Source organism: Micrasema longulum, unplaced genomic scaffold (genome assembly GCF_059751315.1).
Source record: "Micrasema longulum isolate JH-2025_06_02 unplaced genomic scaffold, ASM5975131v1 h1tg000376l, whole genome shotgun sequence".
Taxonomy (NCBI): Eukaryota; Metazoa; Arthropoda; class Insecta; order Trichoptera; family Brachycentridae; genus Micrasema; species Micrasema longulum.
The window spans coordinates 242,574-266,215 of record NW_028277577.1 but is presented as its reverse complement, the minus strand read 5'-3'; the positions used below and the strand labels follow the sequence as shown (position 1 = coordinate 266,215).

Here is a 23,642-nt window from a genome sequence, read left to right as displayed (position 1 = left end):
TCGTTCATAAAATACTGATTTTAAAGATTGATAAAACTGTTAATACTTCACTGTTCCTGGGCTGGCATCTGAAGTGTAAGACTGATCACTTTACCTCCACGTAACCGATGATTGGAATTCCCTGGATTGTGTTGGCTTACCAATGCAGTGCCCTATGCACCACTGAGTTCGGAGAGAGAAATTTCGATGATATTTTGTTTGCTGGCATCAATTATCGCCAGTGACATATAAGTTTTTTTAACCAAATTTATGTTTAATATTTTTTTTTTTTTTTTTCTTAGGCTCTAGATAATTTCTCCCAGGATACCCTGGAGATGTGCTCTAAGGAAGCAGAATTCAAGGGAATTCTCTTTGCCCTCTGTTATTTCCATGCCGTAGTAGCTGAAAGAAGAAAATTTGGACCTCAAGGCTGGAATCGGTAAAACTATCAGGATAAGTTGACCATTGTTCATAAATATGAAATCTTCACGAAATCGTGAAGATTTTTTTATTAAAAAGAATGAAATAATAAACAAATATTTGTATACAACCACTTGATGACTTTTTTATATCTACTGGTTTCGAGACGTACCCATCTCTTCATAAGGACACTAATAACACTAAAGTGCAAATCCCACTATACACCTTCACAAAATATACAACCAATGTGCTGATAGGATACATCAATTAGAAGCTAACACCAATGTGATTGTGTGATGATTATTTATATCTTAATAATCTCGTTAGAGCAATAGTCGAAAAAAGGGAGGGGGGAAGAAAAATTTGATGGATGTTTCAATCAACTGGCACTAAACCTTTTCATATTGGGTGTTTCCAAATGAAGAGAACAAGAGGACTAATGCCGGACCGAAGGGGGGGATTCGAATCCCTAATAGACTGATTTTAATTCGATAACTCAAGTATTATTAAAGCAATTTGTCATATATTTTTTGCAATCGTGAAATTAATAGAAAAAAGCATTTTCCTGTTTTTGTTTTTAAATTTTGAAACAAAGATTAATTTCACTTCATGTACATTAGCATTCAGCAAACTAACAAAAATGAATAAAATACACGAATGAGTAAAATATGTGTACGTGAAAATATGAGTAAATTATTGCACGGTCATAAACACGTCCAACGTTTTATTCTCCTGATGCCATATACAAGTAGGCGCTGGGGTCGTTTGGATCATATTATTATAGTATTCTCCCTCATTATTTTACAACAAATTGTCAATAATGTAATCTCATTTTTGCAAGTGTATTTTACTTGTCACAGTAAAGGAAGGGTTCTTAGAGGTGGGGGTCAGTGCTATACAAGCTCCTGACGTCACTGCAACCTGTGAAGATCTATTGTGACGGAAAGGGAAGGGTTGGTAACTTTTGTATTCATCGTAATATATTATTTTTTAGCAACTACCCTTTCAATGTGGGTGACCTGATGATCAGTGTGTACGTGCTGTACAACTACCTGGAGAACAACTCCAGAGTGCCGTGGGAGGACCTGCGTTACTTGTTTGGAGAAATTATGTATGGCGGCCATATTACCGACGATTGGGACCGGCGACTGTGTAGGACTTACCTATCGGAATACATGCAACCTGAACTGGTAACATTTTTATCATGACTATAATTAATACGGCTCCAATACTTATATTAATGTGTTAACTTGTATTAAATTCAGTTGCGAAAAAATACTATATTCACCTAGGTATTGTTATAAATTTAATAATATCAATTAAGATTATTATTACCAACCTTTTTCAAGACTTTGGCCCCACTCATTTCTTTTCCTACAAATACCCAACTCATCTTAGTGAGCAGGAATTTATTTATTAACGGACATTGTCCATGTATACAATTTATAAGGTTTAAATATTACAATAAAAGAATAGTTTAAAACATTTATAAAAAAAAAGAAAAGAAGCATTGACAAACATAAGGGACATCGAGACAAGATCTGGACTATTTATTTAGTGCTCGTTTAAATAGTTGTAAACTCAAACCAAAAAAGTCCAGATCTTGTCTTGAGTTAACAATACGACAAAGACGGGTCATTGGAGAATTAAGGCCATAGTTTGTTCTATGCTGATCGATGAACAGTACTTCATTGTTTCTCAATCTACGAGTCGGAATATTGAATTTTACTTGTCCCAGTAATGGTGGAACATCGATTATACCATTTAGTATGCCGAACATATATATGGAGTCAATATTAGTTCTACGTTTTCATAGACTAGAAATATTTAACATTGACTCTATTTCAGCATAAGAATACTTATCTCTCTCTAGTCCAAGCATCCACGCTATTTTTCGAAGCAAGCGATGTTGGACTGATTCAATGTGATTTATGCGATTGACATAGAATGGAGACCAGACCACGGAGGCATATTCTAGAAGAGGGCAAACAGTTAAGCGATAAAGAGTTTTAATTTCAGTGATTTATTTACTGTATTATCTATATGCTCGTTGTTTGTTAGTTTATAGTCCAAAACAACTCCTAAATCTCTGATGGACTTAACTACATCAATTTTAGAGTTTTCTAATAGGTACTCGAAGGAAATTGGTTGTTTTGTTCTATGAAATGACATTATTTTGCATTTTTTAATATTTAGTTCTAATTTATTGACTTTACACCATCAGTTAAAAGAGTTAATGTCTGATTGAAGGAGAAAACAGTCTTGTAAAGTTTGAATTATTTTGAGAATTGAAGAATCCATCTATATACAACCTTTTGCTAAATTTAAAAAAAACAACGGAATCAATTAATAGTGCTCGACTGGGGCCTGTTGTTGGATCGGTGTTGGTAGCATGAGTATGGGTGGAGAATTGACCGTTTGGTGGAGGGATTCTCCTTTTTAGTTTTGAAACGAGAAAGGAGAGAACTTTCTCGGAACTGTTAGACTTACCTATGTTTATGTTGCTTTCAGACCCGATGGTTGGGCCTGGTTGCTGGTTGCGTACTGGGAACCAGTTTGTTTATAAAATAATTCAACATGACATTGGCAAAAGCATACAATTTATTATGCAATGCCATTTTATTTTAAAAATCAAAAAATATATTATTACCAATATTCAACTCTGACACCCTTCATACAAGTCAACGAAAGATTAATTCCATCGTCATGGAATTAACACCCCTTATTGCAAGATTATTAACAACTTTTCATTATATAAGTAAAAGACGAGTGATACTTAAATCTACAAATTTGGAATATCCAGTGACCGGTTTCATCGCTTTCGCGACATCTTCGAGACTGGTATCTTTATTAAGGAGTTCAATGTATTTATACAAAACAGAGGTAAGGATAGATAATTCAAAATCATATGAAAGTAAATTAAATAAAGTTATTCTTATCTTAAGGATCATTATCAAAAAGAAAATCGGGTTAACTAATGAGTTGATATAATGCTATTTTAATGAGTGTAAATATTTTATGTTTAGTGTCCCATCCTTCGTGAGTGTGATTTTTGTCAATTATGATTTCTGAAAAACAAAGGGTAAAAAGTCATTAGTAAAAATATATTACAATGGGTAAAGTAATGGAGTTTAAAGTATCGCCTGCTTTTATTTATATAAAAAATTACAATGAACTTCCATCAAGAATTTTCACTTACAAACTTAAATTATTAACTACTACAATTATTTAATCACGTCACAGTGAAAGGATGCCACCGGCTCCAATTTAAAGGCGGGAAAGATAGATCTACTCAATTACTCCGTCCCAGTATTTTATGTCAATGCTTCAAATTACACACACACACATCTTTAAAAAGTTAAATAAGCTGCCGGTTCATTTACGTACACACATACTATTATGAAAAACATGCGAGCTTGTGTGTAACTTGATTTGTTGACTAAAGTCAATGAGTTGATAAATTATATCCATCTTCTTTTAACACTTTTTATTATACGATTGGTGAGCAGAATGGCAACATTTTCGGATTGTATTTTTTTAATATGTTGCTGATTGTTGTATGTTTGTCATTCTGCGAATGCAAATATGGATAATCACCCATATATTTTTTTTAATTTCGTTTTATAAATATATTTTTACTTCTCATCTCTTATTAAATTATCATGAGCAGTATATGGTGAGTGTGTATTCAAAATGTCATTAAAAAATCATTTATATTTTAGGAGATTAGCAATTTTTATAAAAGTAGTAATTATTCAATTTTTTGCTTATTGCCCGCTGCGATAACCTGTTACATTGTAGCGAAGCCCTCATAAGATGTGTTAATAGCCATTGCCTTGCTAAAAAATATATGGTCTACTTCCAAGTGACATGTTAAAAGGTATTAAGTGCAACAAGGACTTTCACAAGCATCAGGCGAGAAGTGGATACGATTTCAGGCTTCCTAAGATGAGAAGGTCTTGAATTCAACTCAAAACATCTCTAAATTTTTTGAAAAATGTGTATATTGGTTAGAAAGTAGATTAGAATATTTATATGAAAATATTTTACATACCCAAAATATATGTCAAAATAAACATATTGATTATACTAATTAATCCATTAAATACTAGCTTAAGTTATACTATGGGATTAAATTTCTATAGAAAATTAAAAATACTACCTAAATTTGTAAACCGCAGATAGATGGTGAGTTGTTCTTGGCACCGAACTTCTTAGCTCCCCCAAACTCTGACTACAGCAGCTATCATGCCTATATTGATGAGATCCTACCTGGAGAGACTCCATACCTGTATGGACTGCATCCCAATGCCGAGATCGGAGTCCTGACCACTCTCTCAGAACAGCTATTCAGAACAGTGTTTGAAATGCAGCCGAGAGACTCTGGATCGCAAAGTGGAAGTGGAATGACAAATGAAGAAAAGGTAGAAATATTGAAATTAAACTGTTCAATATGTATGAGCATATTTTTATGTATTTTATTACAACTTGATCACAGAACTTTCCAAATTTTTTTTTTTACATGCTAAAAATTATTTTTAACATACACTTGATCGCAATCAATTAAAAAAAGACTGTTTATTTACAATATGTTAGATTAGGTTCATTAAACTAGATACAGTCTTTCGTTAATTCGTACCGTGTTATCTGGAAACTGCGCTATAAGAAACCCTGAATCTGATTTTTCATACCGCGTTATATAGAAATCACTGCCGTGTTATATGGACACCGCACTATAGGAAACTTGGAATTAATACAAACCAGATTATTCGTACTGCGTTATATAGAAACCACATCAAGCAAAGTTTCCCATTGAATTTTGAATTTTTTAGCACTTTTAAAACCCAGTTTTATATTTTTTTCCTGCAATTAGCGTCAGAGAAATTTGCAATCCGCATTGAAAACATACAACTCAAGAGTCTGAAGTTAGTCTCTGTCTCATATTAACTTTTTTGTTGGAGAAATTTGTAATTTGAATATGTGATTTTAAGTTAATCTCTATCATTATACCAACTTGTTGGTAGATTAAATTATTGCTGCCATTTTTGTGTTTTTTTAGTTGTAGTTTAAAGACAATTTGTATGTTTCTGCTTTATAGACATTAATTCCCACCATTTTTGTGTTTTTTTTTGTTGTAGTTTAACGACAATTTGTATGTTTCTGCTTTATAGACATTAATTCTCACCACTTTTGTGTTTTTTTAGTTGTAGTTTAACGACAATTTGTATGTTTCTGCTTTATAGACATTTATTCTAACCATTTTTGTGTTTTTCGGTTGTAATTTTACAAACAGTATGCTGTACGGACATTTATTGCTGCCATTGTTGTGTTTTAATTGTAATTTTAAGAAGTTGCTTATTGTGTTTTACAGATATTTATATTTATGAATATATTTTTTTCAAATTGCAATAAAAAAATAGGTCAAACATATTTCTCCATAACTTTTTTAACAAAAAATAATTTGTTAATTTTTTTTTTCAATACCCTCCATTTACATTTTTTTTTGCCGGTCTTTTAAAAAACGGAATTTAGGGGTTTTACTATATGTCAAAATTTCATCCTCAAAGTCTAAGTTTTAAAGGATACGTTTAATAAATAAAATTGCATACAAACATAATAAAAATGGCAATTAATATTTGTAATTTTACATATTTGGGTGTAGGTTTATTAAATTAATATGAAACATAGTTCATATAATCAAATTATAAACCAAAAAATTGTTTCTTACAAAAAAACTTAACTTAATACATATTAGATGCTTTTCATTCATTATCACTGGCGTATTATTGGCCTAATGTCCTTTTTTAATGGGCATTTCCAATTCCTATTCACTTTCCAAATTTTCATCTTGGATTTTGAAACTTTTTGAAACGAGATGGATGGATTGCAAGAGACTGACTTAAAAGATTTGCAATGTGAATGTTGATGGACATGGAAATCGAGGAAGACTGATAAAAACATGGCATGACCAAATCCGACAAATACTTGATGGACATGTCAAATGATGGAATCATTTAATTGTGCCCACGTAGAAGGACATATACCATATAAACCAAAAAAACAAATTTAATGTTAAATATGGCACTGATGTACCATTAACAATTTATTGAATTTGTGAAATATCAGTGTTTCATTTAAAAAATACTAAATCACGTATACCCTTATATGTGGACATAATTAAATTAATATGTATCTTTTTTGGGTGATTCTGTGTAAATTGGATTAATTTCGATGTTATGCATTGAAATGGCTAGCATTGCGGGAGCCACCTTCAGGGTAAACTGTGTGTTTTGTAGAAAAATGTGTGTTTGTGTACTAGTAATTTGTACCGTCTCTCAGTCAGCAGTAGGCACAGTTGGCAGTAGGATTTTTTCTAAAACTTTTCACTAATTCTGTAGATTAAAGCTGTCTTGGAAGATATTCTAGACAAAGTACCAGAACTTTTCAATATCGCCGAGCTTATGGCTAAAGTGGAAGAGCGTACTCCCTTCATCATAGTCGTCTTCCAGGAGTGCGAGAGAATGAACATCCTCATGGGAGAAATCAAACGATCTTTGAAGGAATTAGAACTTGGTTTAAAGGTAAGTTTTCTCATTCTTAAGTTTTAATTAGCAATATGTTTAGTGAGCAGAAATTGCAATGTTGGCACTCTGTTCTCTTTTCTCCTTTATTGAATGCCTAACTCTAGTGCGCTGTAACTGTATCAAAAATCTTAATTTCGACTAATACTTACATTACATCTCATAGGCCTTGTGAATTGGAGAAAAGAGAAAAAATAAACTGTGCTTTAAAATTAATTATAGATAATAAATATATTTAAAAAATGAACACAACATATTTATGAAACAAGTGTAGTTTTCTTTCTTTAAACAAACTTTTCTGTGCCATTAGGTATTGCTATGGCAGTTCCCAGTGGGCGGGGAAATTTAAGGCAATTTTTTGAAAAGATGAAGCCTTCAAAAACACGTATGTCATAAAAGAATCATAAAAACTTTAAAAATAAATACGCTATGTGTCATTTAAAACGCCACTGCCTTAGAAAAATACAATTAAAATTATCACAAATGTCAGGGTTTTAACTTTCCGTATACATTCATATTCTTCATCAATATATATGATGTATACATTATATTTTCACACATTGTATACATCATACATTCATGCTCTCCTTCCATTTTGAGACCGTAGAAGAAAACAAGATTTGAGTCATACAGAAAAACAAATATATTTAACTACCTAAAACGGAACCTACTACTTCCCTATGGAAAACTGTTTTTAAAAACTGACAATACAATGTAAACACATAACGCGTAGTATTTAGGACCCGATAATAAAAATATATTCACCGACTCGTGCGATTCACAATAAAATCGAAATAAATGTAGAAATAAAATATACTAAATAAATAAGTAATATGAATCGCACTTTCTTCTACCCATAAATAATAGTTTTATAAATAACAGAAAAGAAATAACCAATAAAACTGCGGCAAAATAAAAGATATTACAACAAACTTTGTATGAAACGCAATACTAATGGGGACTGCATTATCAACGCGTGTCAAATGTCAAAAATAGCTCTCATTTGAATCGCTGTCATGTTTTAGTATTTCATCAAGATTCTAATAGATGTCATCTAAAATTCTTCGAAATACTTGATCTTGATGCCTTAAGTTTATGTTATGTTTATGCTATGTTATGATTCTACTATGTACCGAACTATAATTTCTTAAAAATGTGACTTTTATTTGTGAACTTCCACTAACTCCATAAATACATTTTTGGTCTTCTCTTTACTTTCTGAGAGTGTGATATGTGAATTGCATTAGGGAGAGCTGACCATAACGAGCGAGATGGAGGAATTGCAGAGTTGCCTTCTTTTGGGGCAGGTACCCCCTCACTGGAGCCAACTGGCATATGCCTCCCTGCTGCCCCTAGCCTCCTGGTTTCTCGACCTCTGCACGCGCCTCGCTGAGCTGGAGTCCTGGGCTGCTGACTTTACGGTGAGAGCATGAGACCTTTATATAATTAAGCTGTGTAATCTTTATCCAAAACTTTCAATTACAACCCATACTCGTAATTGTAACAACTACGTTAAGCAGGGTTTGTAACTAGGGTGAAGGACAACTGACAGCCTAAAAATGTAAGAATTATTTTGATTTTACTTATAATTAATAACCTCAAAGTTAGTGCTTCAAATAAAAATTTAATGTCTTAACATATATCTAAATATAAACTTTTATTTGTTATTATTTGATGTAAAAAATAAATTCTTGCAGTTGCTTTTTGAGAGTAAAAATGTATTAAACTCACCCTCAATTTTCTAAGTGCCAAACTTTATTAGATTATGCTAGTTATAGAAATATAACAGTTACATTTTCCCATCGACAACTCTGGTACATATAGCTGTATGCCTTTTCATAAACCGCGCAAGTTGAAAGTTGCGCTGCGTTATACGATATTCCATAAAATGTCAATCACAGAATGAAAAGATGAGACAGAAAAGGAACTCACAGTTTTAGGACTGTCTCCGAAAATGTCCAACAATGGTTTTCTCTCTGTGCTTGGTTATATTTTTCCTGGTTGAATCACACACGTGTGTCACTTTCGGTGGATGTTTTTAGGATATTTGCTCGTTACATGGTTTGTTGCTACTTACCTGCGTGTAGTTGACAATAATTGCTTATTACATTCATATGTTTCATCAAGCATTGACATCAAAACCACGATAATCAAAGTGTGGACTGACATTTTAGATCCTCAAACTCACCTTAAAATGATTAAAATTCAGCCTATAACTCTTAACTCCTTCCACAATAGTTATGTATGTTGATAATATTGTAACTTCTAATATTACGATAATTGATAATGTTTATTTATTTATTTATTTATTTATTTATTAACGGACATTGTCCATGTATACAATTTATAAGGTTTAAATATTACAATAAAAGAATAGTTTAAAACATTTAAAGAAAAAAGAAAGAAGCATTGACAAACATAAGGGACATCGAGACAAGATCTGGACTATTTATGTACTGCTCTCATCTGTTTGTTTTTGGTTTTTTGGTTTGGTTGTTGGTTCTCATCTGTTTGTTTTTTACAGCTTCCGTGTGTGGTATGGCTGGGAGGATTGTTCAACCCGCAGTCCTTCCTGACGGCCATCATGCAGCAGACAGCGCGCAAGAATGAGTGGCCGCTGGACAAGATGTGCCTCAACTGTGAAGTCACCAAGAAACAGAAGGATGAAGTGGCGTATGTATCTTTCATACCTGATTTACTTTGTGTTTAGCCAATACTTAAGTGAGTATCTTGTTGCATTACTGTGTACAGAATTTCAAGTTTAATGACAACTGGGTCAAATGGTCTTTCAAAAAACAGTCAAAAACAATGGAGGGCGTTTGTTTACTGATGGTTTACCTCGTATGATAACACTTTGAATACAACAATACTGAAATAGACTGCGGTGACTGTCTAAATAAACTAGATATACTTATGATAGACATCATTCAACGTGATGTCTATCGTAAGTATAAATATTTGTTTTTTAAGCATGGTTTAATTTCAATTAAAAAAACTGTGATGAATACAGGGCTCCACCGCGTGAGGGAGCGTATGTCCATGGGCTGTACATGGAAGGGGCTCGCTGGGACTCCGAGATGGGAAGTATTGTGGAGTCTCGCCTCAAGGAACTGTTTCCACAGATGCCGGTACTGTACATTAAGGCTGTCACACAGGACAAGCAAGATACCAGGAACGTTTACGACTGTCCAGTGTATAAAACACGGTAAAAGATTTGTTTTTTTTTTGTCAATACATTTTTTTCACTAATTAAAAATATATATTTTAAAAACAACTGAACTTCTTCATTTCAATTGAAAAGGCGGTTACCGCGTGATAGGAATCCGAGCATAAATGTTTTTTGTTTTTGATAAAAATACAAGATAGTTAGATTCTGATATTTTATGAATCGTTTTCTAATTTTGCAGAATGCAAATCTTCATTTTTCTCCCCTAAACTTTATACCATTTTCCCTTCCGCAATATTCTTTACTTTATATTGGGAATTGACGCAAAATATGAAAATTAGGAATTTATATTTCAGATTAAGGGGCCCAACTTATGTTTGGACATTCAACTTGAGGACAAGAGAAAAACCAGCGCGTTGGACTTTAGCAGGAGTATGTTTATTACTAGGGATTTAGTTTTATTAGGACAGTTTTTAATAACATACATAACTTAGCTGACTGCTGGCAAAAAAATGACTCACCTAAGAGTTGTAGAAACACATTTATAAGATATTTTATGTATTGTAAATTTCATGTAATTTTTACATTTATTTATCTTCTTTTATCATTATCTATATTGTGTCAGTTAGGGGCCAATATTTTTTTTATTTGTGTTTAAATATTATAATACGAGTAAATTATACAATTTTTATTTTATTGATTTCAATTTGTGTCCTGTTTATGAAATTTGGTATACAAGTCTATATGAATTTGTTATGTTTTTTATGATTATGTTAGTTTATATTGCTTATTATGTTTAAGGTTAATTTAATTGGGTTAATTAGATTAATTACGTTTTAATTTTCTCATTGTATTAACTATGTTAAATAACTAATTTAAGGCATGTTTCACTTATTGTAAAATGTTTCCCTCGGCACGGGACACCCCAGTGAGGGAACATTATTCTGTATAAAAAAATACAAACATTTTAAAAGTATAAATAAATAAAAATAAGTTTTTAATGTTTACTAAATTAATGTGTTATGTGCTCAGAAAATTTCGCACAGTAATAAATATAATTATGGCACATTTTACCACTGTTTTATTTTTATAAATAATAATCATAGTAAAACTATTTGAAACTCATTTTCATACATGTGAAATGAACACCTTTTTTCTAGGTTTTTTTTACCAGGAAACAGGCGGCTGAATCAGAGTTATAATTTTGGGGTTACAATTGTCATTACACAGCCCAATATAAAAACTGGATTCCTATTCACACGGCTTGTGGCACTAAGGTGAACGATTCACATTTTTGGCAGCTAGGCTTCATCACCTTAAAAAATTAACAAAAGGTCATCATAATTATATGAGTGGACATTCAATTTATGGCAATATTGAAGAGCATTTCAGTTGATATCATGTTGCGTTTAGTTGTTAAATAGCTCAAAAGATTACGAATATTTCACATGTTTGCCACATTTGAAATTCTCTTTTACAAGAATATAACTGAACCTTTGTATCTCAATTACAAGGATGAGTTATTTTAATAATGTGTATTTTTTCCTATTTCCATGAATTATTTCGCTATGTAATTTCACGTATTAGTTTTTTTCTTGCTGATGACAGATGTTTAAGGTAGTTTATAGTGTAAATTTTATAGTTTCATCAGTAAATACTCCATCAAAATAACTTTCTTAGCATTTTGCAGTTTTACTTTTGTATCTGGAATCCAACTATGAGTTCAATAGAGATACATAAGACATCATACAAGTAAGAATGACTCGAGCGCAAAACAGTTTTTTTCTAATATACCAAAAATCTAATCTGAAATCAAAAAATATTTCCCCTTTTTATTTTCTTGACGCCAATGATCAAGGACACGTTAATTGAAAACAGGCACACATTTTACTCAATATTTTACTCATATATCTAAGAACAAATGAATTCACAATGATTTATATGTGAATTCATTATTACTATTGGCCGATGTTATTTGGTTTTGGTAGAAGGACCTAATAAATGAAAAAAAAAAAACCAGACCTGGCCACATTAGCAGCGACTGGTGGTAGCACCTGTGGTGGTATTCTGGATCTTAAGTGATTAATTTGTTGTTTTTTTTTTAATGTGACGACACTTTGGTTCACGTAATTGCCACACTGGTGATTAAACGTCAAATGGTGTATAAAACTTCTTCAAAAACAGAAATAAAATTAGTTATTAGTCAAAACTGTATTAGTACGGTTTGGTTAATTCAACCTAATTAAGTGTTTTGCTATGTTATGTCTTAAAAATGATTAGAACCTTGATTTTAATCAATATATTATTTGGCAGCCAGCTGTAATTTTTTTTACTACTAATCTTTCAACAGGCATTACTAGTCGTCCCAATATATTTCACTTAATAAATTGATGAACCCATACTGGGGTACTACATGCTATTAAATATGTGTATATAACCACTTACAGACTTTTCTATGTCTACAGGTTTCGAGACGTACCCGTCTCTTAGTCAAGACACCAATTAAACCAACATGGAAAACCCACTATACACTTTCACCATATTTGTTGCACAAAAACATAAAATCAACATGCCATGCATTAAGTGGGCAACCCTTACCATGCACTGATTAAGTTATGAAAATGTTTTATGTTGTGGGAGAAATGGTTGAAGAAAGAGGGAGGGGGTGAAGGGAGTGGTGTGAATATTAATAATACCATACTGGGGTATTTATAAAAGAAACACATCCATCATGCATCATTTCAACATAATATTTTATTTTACAAAAATTGCATATACAGTATTAATTAACATTTTTAACTAGTCTAAATAATTTGGTGTTTGTGTAAATAAAGAATAAATTATCACGTTTAAACTATTGCAAGATAATAACATTATTACAGCCTACCTATACACTTAACAACATAATATCAACATCAAAACAGATCAAAGTTTGATAACACATATAATTACATTTTTTTAATAAGAAATCTTGGTAGTTTTTTTGTGGAATAACACAAAAACCGACATAAAAAAATCGAAGAAATATACACATTTAAATAAAGGCAGAACTCTGAATGTTACACGGTGTGTTAAGTGATCATTTGAACCAAGCGTGCGAAACTTTTTTCTAGTCTGGGCCAGATTACCAATTTTCTTACGAGTTTCGGGCTCAAATATCAAAATAACCATCCGCACATACAAAACGTATATTGGTTCTAGTAATCAGCGAGCACCGTATAGAAATAAATCACAGTAATTCAATAAAAATAAGACATATTATGATGCAATCTGGATTGAAATAATTTTCAACTGCAGTCCTTTTTGCAAATCTTTTTTAGATTTTATTCTCTAGATATTATTTCCAAAGTCCTTTATCAATATCTTTTAAAACCAGATTTAACGCTTCACATGCTTACGCACTTAGGATTGAAATAATTCTCATGTTCCGGTTATAGTTATTCAAGTTCACAAAAATCCTTTTAACAAGACTCCAATTGATTATTTCTGGAATCAAATTATTTCAATGTTCCGACTGCTCTTATTAATTTTCTATAAAGTCAGGCTAGGGTTGCTGTGATTTAAACCATCCAATAACAAGGTCATAGCACCGTATTTATGTGCAATTTGCCTAGGCTTCGTTTGAAATATCAATTAAAAAACTATTTAAACAAAATTTTTGGTTGTTTAAGATTTTTTCTTGATAGTCAAATATCTGAACAGAGATGAATTAATTATTAGGGATACTCGCATAAAGGATAGGGCAATGAGGAACTTCGGCCCTACGGGAAATTGGATACAAAAAATGTTTTCTTACGCGGGGTAAAAATTAGAGCATTAAATTGTACCACAAAGTTTCTTGAAAATGTACAGAAAAAATAATAAAAAATACTTGTATAAAAACGCACTACTTTAAATGACGTCACTGGTTCATGTGAATCAACCTATGATCTGAGAGCTATGGAAGATTTCCGGTCTGCTTGTCGCTTCTGGACCAATAGGAAGAACTGAATGAGAATAAGCGGAAATGAACCTCTGACGTTACACGCGGAGTTATTTCAGAAATAAAAAACTTTGAAAAATCGTAGCGCCGATAATACGATATATATAAAAATTTTAAAAAAAAATTTTTGACTTAGTTTAAGAGTCTATTAACAAATAAAAAATTCAAAAAAAAACACCGAACTTCCTCATTCTAACTTCATAAAACTATAAACAAATGGTATTTAAAGACTTTTTTTTTAAATTTTAAAATTTATTTATTAATCCTTACGGATTATTGCATTCATTTTACAAAAATAATATTAAATTTTTTATTCATACTCTGTTGTTGATAATAATATTTTTTAACATCTTTTGAAAAAGTGTCAAGAGTCTTGTTCAGTTTTATCTGGTAGTTTTCTGGCCAATCAGGTCAAAAGCACTCTACATACACTATTCCCTAAAATTAATTTGTCTCTGTTGAGATGTCTATCTAACCTCTAACTTTTTATTTATTTTTATATCAGACAACCCATCCTTCTCTTCATCAAACTCTTAAAAAATATTTTAAACATTACCTACCTACATATTTATATTTTATAACGAAAAATAATTTCCAATTATTCTAGAGCAGAAATCGAAATTTCGTACTTATTTATTTATTGCATCATGGTGTTGAGTATCATAGATTCAACAGTTTTTTTGTCATACTTATAATAAATCACAAATAAAGAGAAAGCAAATTAATATGATTATGAACATATTTTAAGGATAAAAAACAATGCAATATTTTGTATGTACTCTATGAGCGTGTTATATTTTAACAAACACCACATTTTACTCACGTTGCTCCATAAGCCACCCTCCATATTCACAACAATGGATGAGATATCAACACAAATAAAGTCAGGTATTATACAATCATAATCTCATTACATTTTGTTGTCCTGTTTAGAAATTGTATTAAATATTGTGTTGTGTACGTAATTGATGCTGTGTTAGGTTTATGTTTTTTTGTAATAATATCATTGCATTATACCAACATAGCACTATGTGCACAATAATAAATATAAATAAATAAAATAAAATGACTTAAATAAAATTAATACCGAAAAACATCTACAGAATTAAATGGTGTATTACTAATAGTACTAATAAAATATAACAGACATATTGCTAATGTACGCAATCACTGAAAATCGTTTTAAAATAAATATAAAAAATTCAATTTGACTTTTATATTAGATTTTAGGTGACTGAAAATAATTATTTCCTCATGATAAGTTTAGAGATATCTAAACTCCTAATTTGTAGAAGTTTGACTTATGAACTAGACAGTTGATATTAGTGATGAAATGGAGAGTGGTTTGGCTGGATACCGGATATTTGGCGAGCCCTTAGGGGCTCCGGATATCCGGACATATATTTAATCATCACTTATCGAACAATGAGTTGCATGTAATGTAATGGTTTATAAGTGTATTAATTAAATAATTACAATGGCTTTAGGTAGTTCATTCCTTGCGCTTTAGTTTTTTCACGCTTATTTAAATATATTTTTAGTTAAAAAATAATTTTCAATAACCTTTTTTTATGTACGGGTAAAATTTGTTTCAAGTGTACTCATATAATAAACACTGAGGAACGTTTTTATGACAATTAAACAATTTAAGGCAATTTTTCAAATAATAAGGTTTACTTCCTTTTTCCCAAATACGGTCGATATCAATAAATCAATTTAGTGGTGTTGATTTCATAAAAATTTCGCAGTTTAATGAATATTAGGTATCCGCCGGATAGTGAGCTACTATCCGATATCCAACCGAACAATAAAATTATCCCTAATAGGCTGGATACCGGCTAGTTACCGGAAATCTGTTTCATCTCTAGTTGATGTATAGTTTGTTTCTAACAAGTAACATATTTAATAATGTACACGATTATTTTTAATATTAATTCTAATGTGTATCACAACAAGCCTTAATATCTTAGTCAAAGAAATATTTGCAAAACCAACCAAATACAACTTCTTTTATATACATTCTCAAAGTTGTATTAATTTATTCAAAATTATCAAAAATAAGAATCGACGCTTAGTTTTCAATTAATAAATAAAGAATGTTTATTAAGAATAGAAATCTGAAGTTTAGTAATGTGTTTTTACCAATATATAATACTCAAAAAATTACCAAATATTATATATTTATTTTGATTATTTATTGATGTATTGCATATATTATATACATATATATATTTATTTCCGGATAATTTACAAACTACAAGAGCATCTTTACATATATTTTCAGTGACCTTTGATAATGTCAGTTTCCATTTAACATGGCTCTGCCCGTTCCAAGATGGAGATTTTTATAAATTAATTATCAGTAAAAAATATAAAGTTATAATGACTACTTATGTTATAAAAATCAACAAACCGAACATAGGATTTGAAATTCAAGTTTTAACAGAAATATATGTATTCATAATTTTAAGTCACTGTCATTTGATTTAAAATCACTTTTAAAAATATCATACGCTTTTCACATTTCGCGGAGTATTTTCCGATTTGTTTTTAGGGTTCTCAGTGTCTGAGTTTGGATTAGATCCTTTGACTGTAAAGGTGACATAATATCTCTTGTTTTTGTCCAGTTTCTCCGCGGGTAATGCAATCATCTGTTTCTCATTCCCGTGACAGAGTTCCAAGGTCACTTGGCTGTTAGATTTCCCCTTGTTGTTTATCTGGGGAAGAAAACCAGAACCTTTTTTTCCTCCCGGAGCGGTGGGCTTAGGCATAGTGTGATGGTTCAATTTCACAGGAACTGAAACATCAATCGAGTCGGTAAACAGTTAAATAAATAAAATTATTTATGAACATAATTGAATAATTGTGGCCAAGATATCATACCTACCTCACCTACATTGTATACAATATGCATTTAAACCTAGTTGTGTTTGATTGAATTCTTAATGATTTTTTTTTAATTGAAAAAAAGTTTATTTTCATTTCAAAATAACTTGATGTTATACCGTTATTTATACAGTAAAACAAGGTGCCAACAGTGGTACTCAGGTGGGTACAGTGAATCAAGTACCATACAGTAAAAGTATAAGAACTACAACTTAATCTTGATCCCAGCAAGAAGGTCTCATAGGGCAAACACATCACAATTAACCGGCCAGTAGCTGTGATAGTGCATACACGTGGTGCGTCCATTTTATTTTTTATATCTCAAAAATAAATTTTAAAAGTAATTTTTCTTTGTTTCTTGTCGGATTTGCATGTAACGTTTTCGCATGCATTTTACTGTAAACTATGTGTATTCTGGTTACATATAATTGTATCACTATCATGAACAAACTTAGGAATTTCTGTTTGTTTGACTAAAAAATCAAAATGGCCACATAGGGTACGGTGGATCGAATACCGTACACAGTGAATCATAATCTCGATAAAAACTTTTAATACCTTAGGTACAAGATATTAAATTCAAAGCTTAACATTTCTTTATTATTTCATTTGTTTTTCTATCAACTAAGGTCTTTTTTATCTTAATCAAAAATAAATAATGAATTGGCTTTCTTTTAATCAAGTATCTTTTAATATATGCATAATATGCATCTGCCATATTTATTATGACTATTGTTTACTAAACTAATGTTGTTAAAATCTTCATATTTTTGACAGTAAACTAAATAAAGTGTAATAAAACTTTATTTTGTTTTTGATACTAATTGTAAACGAGTATATTTAATTACAAATGTCCTTACTGTAAGCTGAGCATGGTATCCCTGTATAAGCATGTACGGCATGATAACATCTGTGTGTTTTACTTGTGCACAAAATAGGATTATCCGGAAGTCCATCTAGTTTATACATGTTTTCATTTTCTTTCCCGATAAAATCTGGAAACGCCCTTTCCGGTAAATTTGCCAAATGTTTCCCTCCACTTTTTTGCAACTTCCTCAATGATTCGTACAGAAATTTCTCAAATTTTTTGAAGCTGTAATCTGTACTCGTGTACCGCCCCGCTCCAACAAAGGCTAGACTAGAACGGTGGTACTCGTCCACGGCTCTCTTCACGAGCATGGCCTCGTTAGCCTTTCCCGCTCTGATCTGAATGTGCTTCAAATCCATGAGATGTTGAAATATTTTTCTTTCCAAAAAGTATCTAAAATGATGAGAATGCAAGTTAAAAAAACAATACTAGATGTAGTTACTGAAATGTTTGGATATTCCAAATTAACTCCTGAAAGGCAAAAAAGCTAAATTTTCGTAATTTGCCAAATGAACTTGGTAAACTGAATTGAACTCATCCAAATATGAAACACACACAAAATTATTAAAAAGTCGTTCGTCAAGACGCCTACAGACATACTCGACATTTGATGATCGCCGAGCTGTGACAAATGTCAATAGGATCTTTTCTGTTTTTTATTTTTCTTTTTATTCCTAAATAACCAAAAAATTTCGATGGTAACGGTATCAATATTTTTTTCATGCGACATCGGATAAATTTTCTACAAAGGTTGTATATTTTGAATTATCCGAAAACGAGATGTTACGCGCCCCGCGGGACAAACGGCACGTATGACGTTTTCATTTTTAAACCCAAAAAATATAAATGAAATGAATTCGTTAACAATTATTTCATTAGAATCGTGAAAATTTGCTTTAAACATTTTAACGTTATTCCCGACTTGTAAAAATACCCTATTGTCAAATGTCGCCAACAAATATTGATGTTCAAATGTCACGTGTTGCTACCACATGCGTGCTCAGTTTTTAATTATTGTCGCCGACACCACCTGATATATAACCACCAGATTTGCTCGCCATTTAACAATTGTTACTGATCGATGAAAAATATCGAGAATGTAGACTCGAAAAAGTCTGTAAGTAAAATGCATATACATGTTAAATACAACGCAAATTAAGACAAAATTTCATATTTAATTCATATTATTTAATTCAATCATATTTAATTTCAACTGCCCTTGGTCTTTTTGGTTTCTTTTTCTTATTTTCCACATCCGCTCCTAAGTGGAGCATGTGGACATCACCAGTTGCCTCCAGAAGACCCTATCACCAGCCAGCACTCTCGCTTCTTCCCATGTCAATCCAGCGCCCCTTAATTCCGCCGAATAAAGTCTAAAGATCGTCATTGACGGCGTTCCAGGACGGCGTGATCCCGCAGGTTTAAAGAAGAGGCAACTAGGGTTTAGGTTTTCCTGAGGCATGCGCAGCACGTGTCCAAGCCAGGTCCACCGCCGCATCCTCAAGACGCTCATTAAAGGAGGCTGCTGCGTCCGTTCTCGGACTTCAATGTTAGTTATAAAATCGAACCACCTTATACCTAATATTCTTCTCAAGCACTTACTCTCAAAACTCAGAAGTTTTTGGTTTATACTGAAAATATATTTTTTGTGTAAAACAAAAACTAAAAGATAAAAATTTCAACAAACAAATTATGGGATTCTGTGATTAATATGATTTACGATCTAATTTAGTTAGCTCCAAAATGTTATTTAAAACATAACATTTTGCGTCTTTACATAAATTTTGACCAAAACTCTTCCGAATTTTAAGCATTAGAGATAAAATAAAATTAGATATAACTGAGATAAAAAGAAAAACTCTTAGATTTTTCATGTGTGAATTCATATAAAAATATATTTTCATATTTAGGTACCTTCTCATATTTGTCTGCACAATTTGGGTAACAGATGCCATGTCAACCGCATTTCTATCGCCAGGTTTTCTCTTGGGTATCTTGCTATCAATATTTCCAGAATACAATCCTGAAGCGTTCCTATCTTCATAATAAGCCGCTAATCTCGGGCTCATGACCCTGTTATGGTGAGTGATTCTTGGACTTGGTTCAAACCCCGAGTCCATCATTCCACTTGACTCGTAATCTCTTTCGGAATTCTGACTTTTGGACCGTATAGAGCCAGTTTTACTTTTATCTCTGTACTTTTTCTTTAATCGCCGCCTTCTTACAGTTCCACTTGAGTCTACAATACTATACATTTCATTATCACTAACACTTGACATTCTTCTCCTCGTATACCCTGCTTGTTTGACAAATCTATCTGTGTCTTCAAATTCAACGTTTCCAGTTTCACGCATAACTGATTCCACATGTTCTTTCATGATTTTTCTGTCATTTTGTTCATCGTTTAAATCGTTTTCGTTATCGGCTCCGTCTGTGAGAATTTTATAGCTCTGTGTTTGGTATAATTGTTTAGGCTTTGAGGAAGTCTCTTTGGTAGCTCCTTTGATTTTCGGAGGATCCGATATGAATCTCTTTTTAATCTGAGTTTGTGTTTTTGTTTTGACTTCTGGTAGAATTTTCTGTTCTACTTTTACTTTTCCTTGGACTCTTTTACTTTCTTTCAACATTTTATTAGTTCCTTTAACGGAAATATCATCGTCGCCTAAATTGTCTTGTTTTGAGCTGTGACTCTTTAATGAAATTTCACTTATTCCTGCAGTTGTTTCTTCAGAGTCTTGCTGCACAAAAGATTTTATTTGATTGTCTGGTGTATAAGATTTAAGATTATGATCAGATAACTCCTCATCAATCAACGTAAGAGCTCTGGCATTTCCTTCTTCATTTGTAGGGTCTGAAGTCACTGCTTCACCCATGATATTATCTGCACTTTCTGCTTCTGGATCAGATGGTAATACTGTCACTGATTTTACTTCGTCATCTGGTAGTATTCCAATTATTGCCTGAACAAACGGTTTTTCAGTATTTTCGTTGTCACCCTCACTACCTTGTTTTTCTAAAATTCCTTTTTCATCTGTTTCATTCTCTGGTTCATTAATATTTGTATCTAATTGAGCCACAGCATCATCAGGATTTATATCTAATGAATCAGAATCCGGAATAATTGCTAGTATACCATCTCGTGCGTGTGCCTCTGATCTTTCATTATTCAAAATCATGTCACCATCTTCTTTGACGCCTTGATATTGTTTTTCCACATCAACGGGCAACTCTTTTGTTGCCTGCTCATTTTCTTGTAAATCATCAGTTTTAGTTTCTGTTTCATCTTTTCTTTTGGATGTGTCAACTAAAATTTCTTTACTGACAGCATCATCTGGTCTTTCTTCATTCTCTTCTGCTTCTGGCACATGATCACCAGAATCCTTGTCTAGACTCATGCGACTTTCTGCGTGCACTTGTGCTTCGGTAATGACTGTTGTTTCAACAGCGGAAATTGTATTACTTTCGCTTTCACTAAGTTGTTTATTCATAATACTTTCTAGTTTTTCCAAATTATGTTGTTTTTCAATAATGTCAATATTTTTAGCAATTTCAGCCGCCTGTTTCAACATTTCTAAGTCATCAGAATGAAGTTTATCAACTTTCTCAATTTTTTTTTTTATGGATGCTTTTTTGTCTTTATTTTTCGAATCTTTCTTTTCATCGACACTCACTTCTTCACTCGATGCGCTAGTTGATCTGTTGGATTTCTTTTTTTTCTTTTTGTGTTTTTGGTCAATTTCGCTTTCAGAACTTTTTTCATGCCTGTTTCTATGTTTATGTTTTTTAGGAGACTCGTCATGATGTCTGCTTTCTGATCTACTTTTAGAAACTGGTTCACTTTTAGATCTCTTACTTTTTTTTACTGATACTTTTCCACTACTTTCAGAGTCTGATAAAGCCTTACCGCGATGAGATGAACGCTTTCGTCTATCACTATCGTAACCGTCGCTGTAGCTACCCTGATCTCTTTTGCTCTGTTCCCTTTTTAGTTTTCTTTTTTGCCTTCTCCTGTCTTCTCGAATCTTTTGATTTTGTTGTTCGTACTCATCCGAACTGTAATCAGAACTATCTGTGATCGATATCATGGCTTTACTGGATTTTCTATGTCGAGGGGTGTTACCCGGACTCAATTCAAATATTTCTCTTTTTTCGATAGCAACTTTATCGCGCACATTAATTTTCGTCGTTTTTATATGTCTTATTGGTAATTGAGGAACATTTTCTTGTTCTACCACAACTTGTTTCGAAGTCAAGCGAGAGGCAGGAAGACCACCGTGCATCTGGAGATATTTAGCAGTTGACCTAAAACCTTTATGCAGAGCACAATCTAACGGTGTCATAATCACATTTTTTGAAGTTCTTAAAGCAGCATTAACCTGAGCACCAAAATCGAGTAAAATTTTACATAAATCTGTATTGTCAGTGTTCGCTGCAATATGCAGCAATGTTCGCCCATCATTGTTGGTGGCATTGATTTGTGACGCTCTCATTTCTAGCAGCCATTTAACTAACTCTCGCCTTCCTGACCCTACTGCTTCGTGTAAAGGAAGATCTCCTTTTGCATTCCGAAGCCACAGATTTGCATTATGAGCTCCTGAAAAATATAATTAATCACAATATTTTAAAATAGAAGAAACAAACCATGACTACTAGTTATTTTGTAACTTGCTATGTAAGAAAAGATTCAATTGTTTATTTAACTCATAAAAAATATTTTATTAGGTAATTCAACAAAGATACAATTTGAAAGCATTCGTCGATACAACTTTACATGCATATATATCTTCAACTATAGAATTACACAAAATAGATTTTTGTATTAAGATGTAATACATATTTTTGAATATATTTTATTCAGGATAAAATGCAATAAAAAATAAGTTGTACGTGTGTACTTATTAAATAAGATTTATTCCTAAGAGATTATTCGCAAACGCTGAGAGAGTATCATGAAAAATGACAATTTTATTGTTTCGGCAGTATATATTATATTCCCGACACTTGCGGGCCATAGGTGTGTGGTATGTAGCATTATTTGAAAACAAAGGCAGTTTAAATATTTCCCGATGTCTCAGTGTTCTCAATCTCAATATAAAGAGAGACTTTGCATTATAAGTCCTGTTTAGTAACACGTTTCTTATTCTTATACTTGCAGAGGGAGGTCAGTGCTATACACCTAAACTCCTGGCGTCACTGCGACCTATGGTAGATCAATTGTTACGAGTCCCCGTAAATCAGTTCTCGTCTCCACCACCCAGTGGTGGTATTCTGAATCTTCTCTATCCCTAAGTGAGAGTGGTTAATTTGGGGATTTTATTTTTTGCATGCACCTAAACTTTGCTTCATTTATGGCCACACTGATGATTAAACGTCAAACTAATACGAACACGTGAAACTAAATGCGAAATTTTCATTTACACCATTATTGCGACCTAAAGCATTACCCAAATCACTTAATTAGGTTGAAATGAACAAACCTTATTAGTTTTTTTTCCGTTTTTTAAACAGGCCATCAGTTTGACAATTTTATGAAGTAAAGTTTATGAACATGTAAAAAATAAAAATACACAAATTAACAACTTTCATGTAAGTCTACATCGCGTAAAAAACATTAAATAACTTTCTTAGGATATCAAAAAAAAAAAATATTTTTGTTAACTTACTCTTTTTTTAAAAATAAGAAATGAGGAAATGTTTTTTTAATAAATGTACAGGCTTTTTCTAGAAAAAAATCTTTCCCTGTTTTGAGTAAAATTTATT

At 32.0% G+C, this 23,642-nt stretch overlaps 2 protein-coding genes across 2 annotated transcripts in view; one reads left to right on the top strand and one right to left on the bottom strand.

Moving 5' to 3' along the window:
• Positions 1 to 11,171, top strand: part of LOC148282106 (dynein beta chain, ciliary-like) — an 89,652-nt gene extending 78,481 nt beyond the window's left edge. Inside the window, exons 77-84 of the mRNA XM_088225630.1 lie at positions 282 to 418; positions 1,394 to 1,589; positions 4,581 to 4,823; positions 6,798 to 6,980; positions 8,228 to 8,401; positions 9,505 to 9,653; positions 9,991 to 10,185; positions 10,503 to 11,171. Coding sequence (XP_088081756.1) covers positions 282 to 418; positions 1,394 to 1,589; positions 4,581 to 4,823; positions 6,798 to 6,980; positions 8,228 to 8,401; positions 9,505 to 9,653; positions 9,991 to 10,185; positions 10,503 to 10,602 — 1,377 coding nt within the window. The 3' untranslated portion in view covers positions 10,603 to 11,171. The remainder of the gene's footprint in view (positions 1 to 281; positions 419 to 1,393; positions 1,590 to 4,580; positions 4,824 to 6,797; positions 6,981 to 8,227; positions 8,402 to 9,504; positions 9,654 to 9,990; positions 10,186 to 10,502) is intronic.
• Positions 11,172 to 16,504: 5,333 nt separating this feature from the next.
• Positions 16,505 to 23,642, bottom strand: part of LOC148282104 (uncharacterized) — a 64,360-nt gene continuing 57,222 nt past the window's right edge. Inside the window, exons 5-7 of the mRNA XM_088225629.1 lie at positions 19,797 to 22,476; positions 17,875 to 18,275; positions 16,505 to 16,925 (exon numbers count right to left, since the gene is read on the bottom strand). Of these exons, the coding sequence (XP_088081755.1) occupies positions 16,636 to 16,925; positions 17,875 to 18,275; positions 19,797 to 22,476 (3,371 nt within the window). The 3' untranslated portion in view covers positions 16,505 to 16,635. The remainder of the gene's footprint in view (positions 16,926 to 17,874; positions 18,276 to 19,796; positions 22,477 to 23,642) is intronic.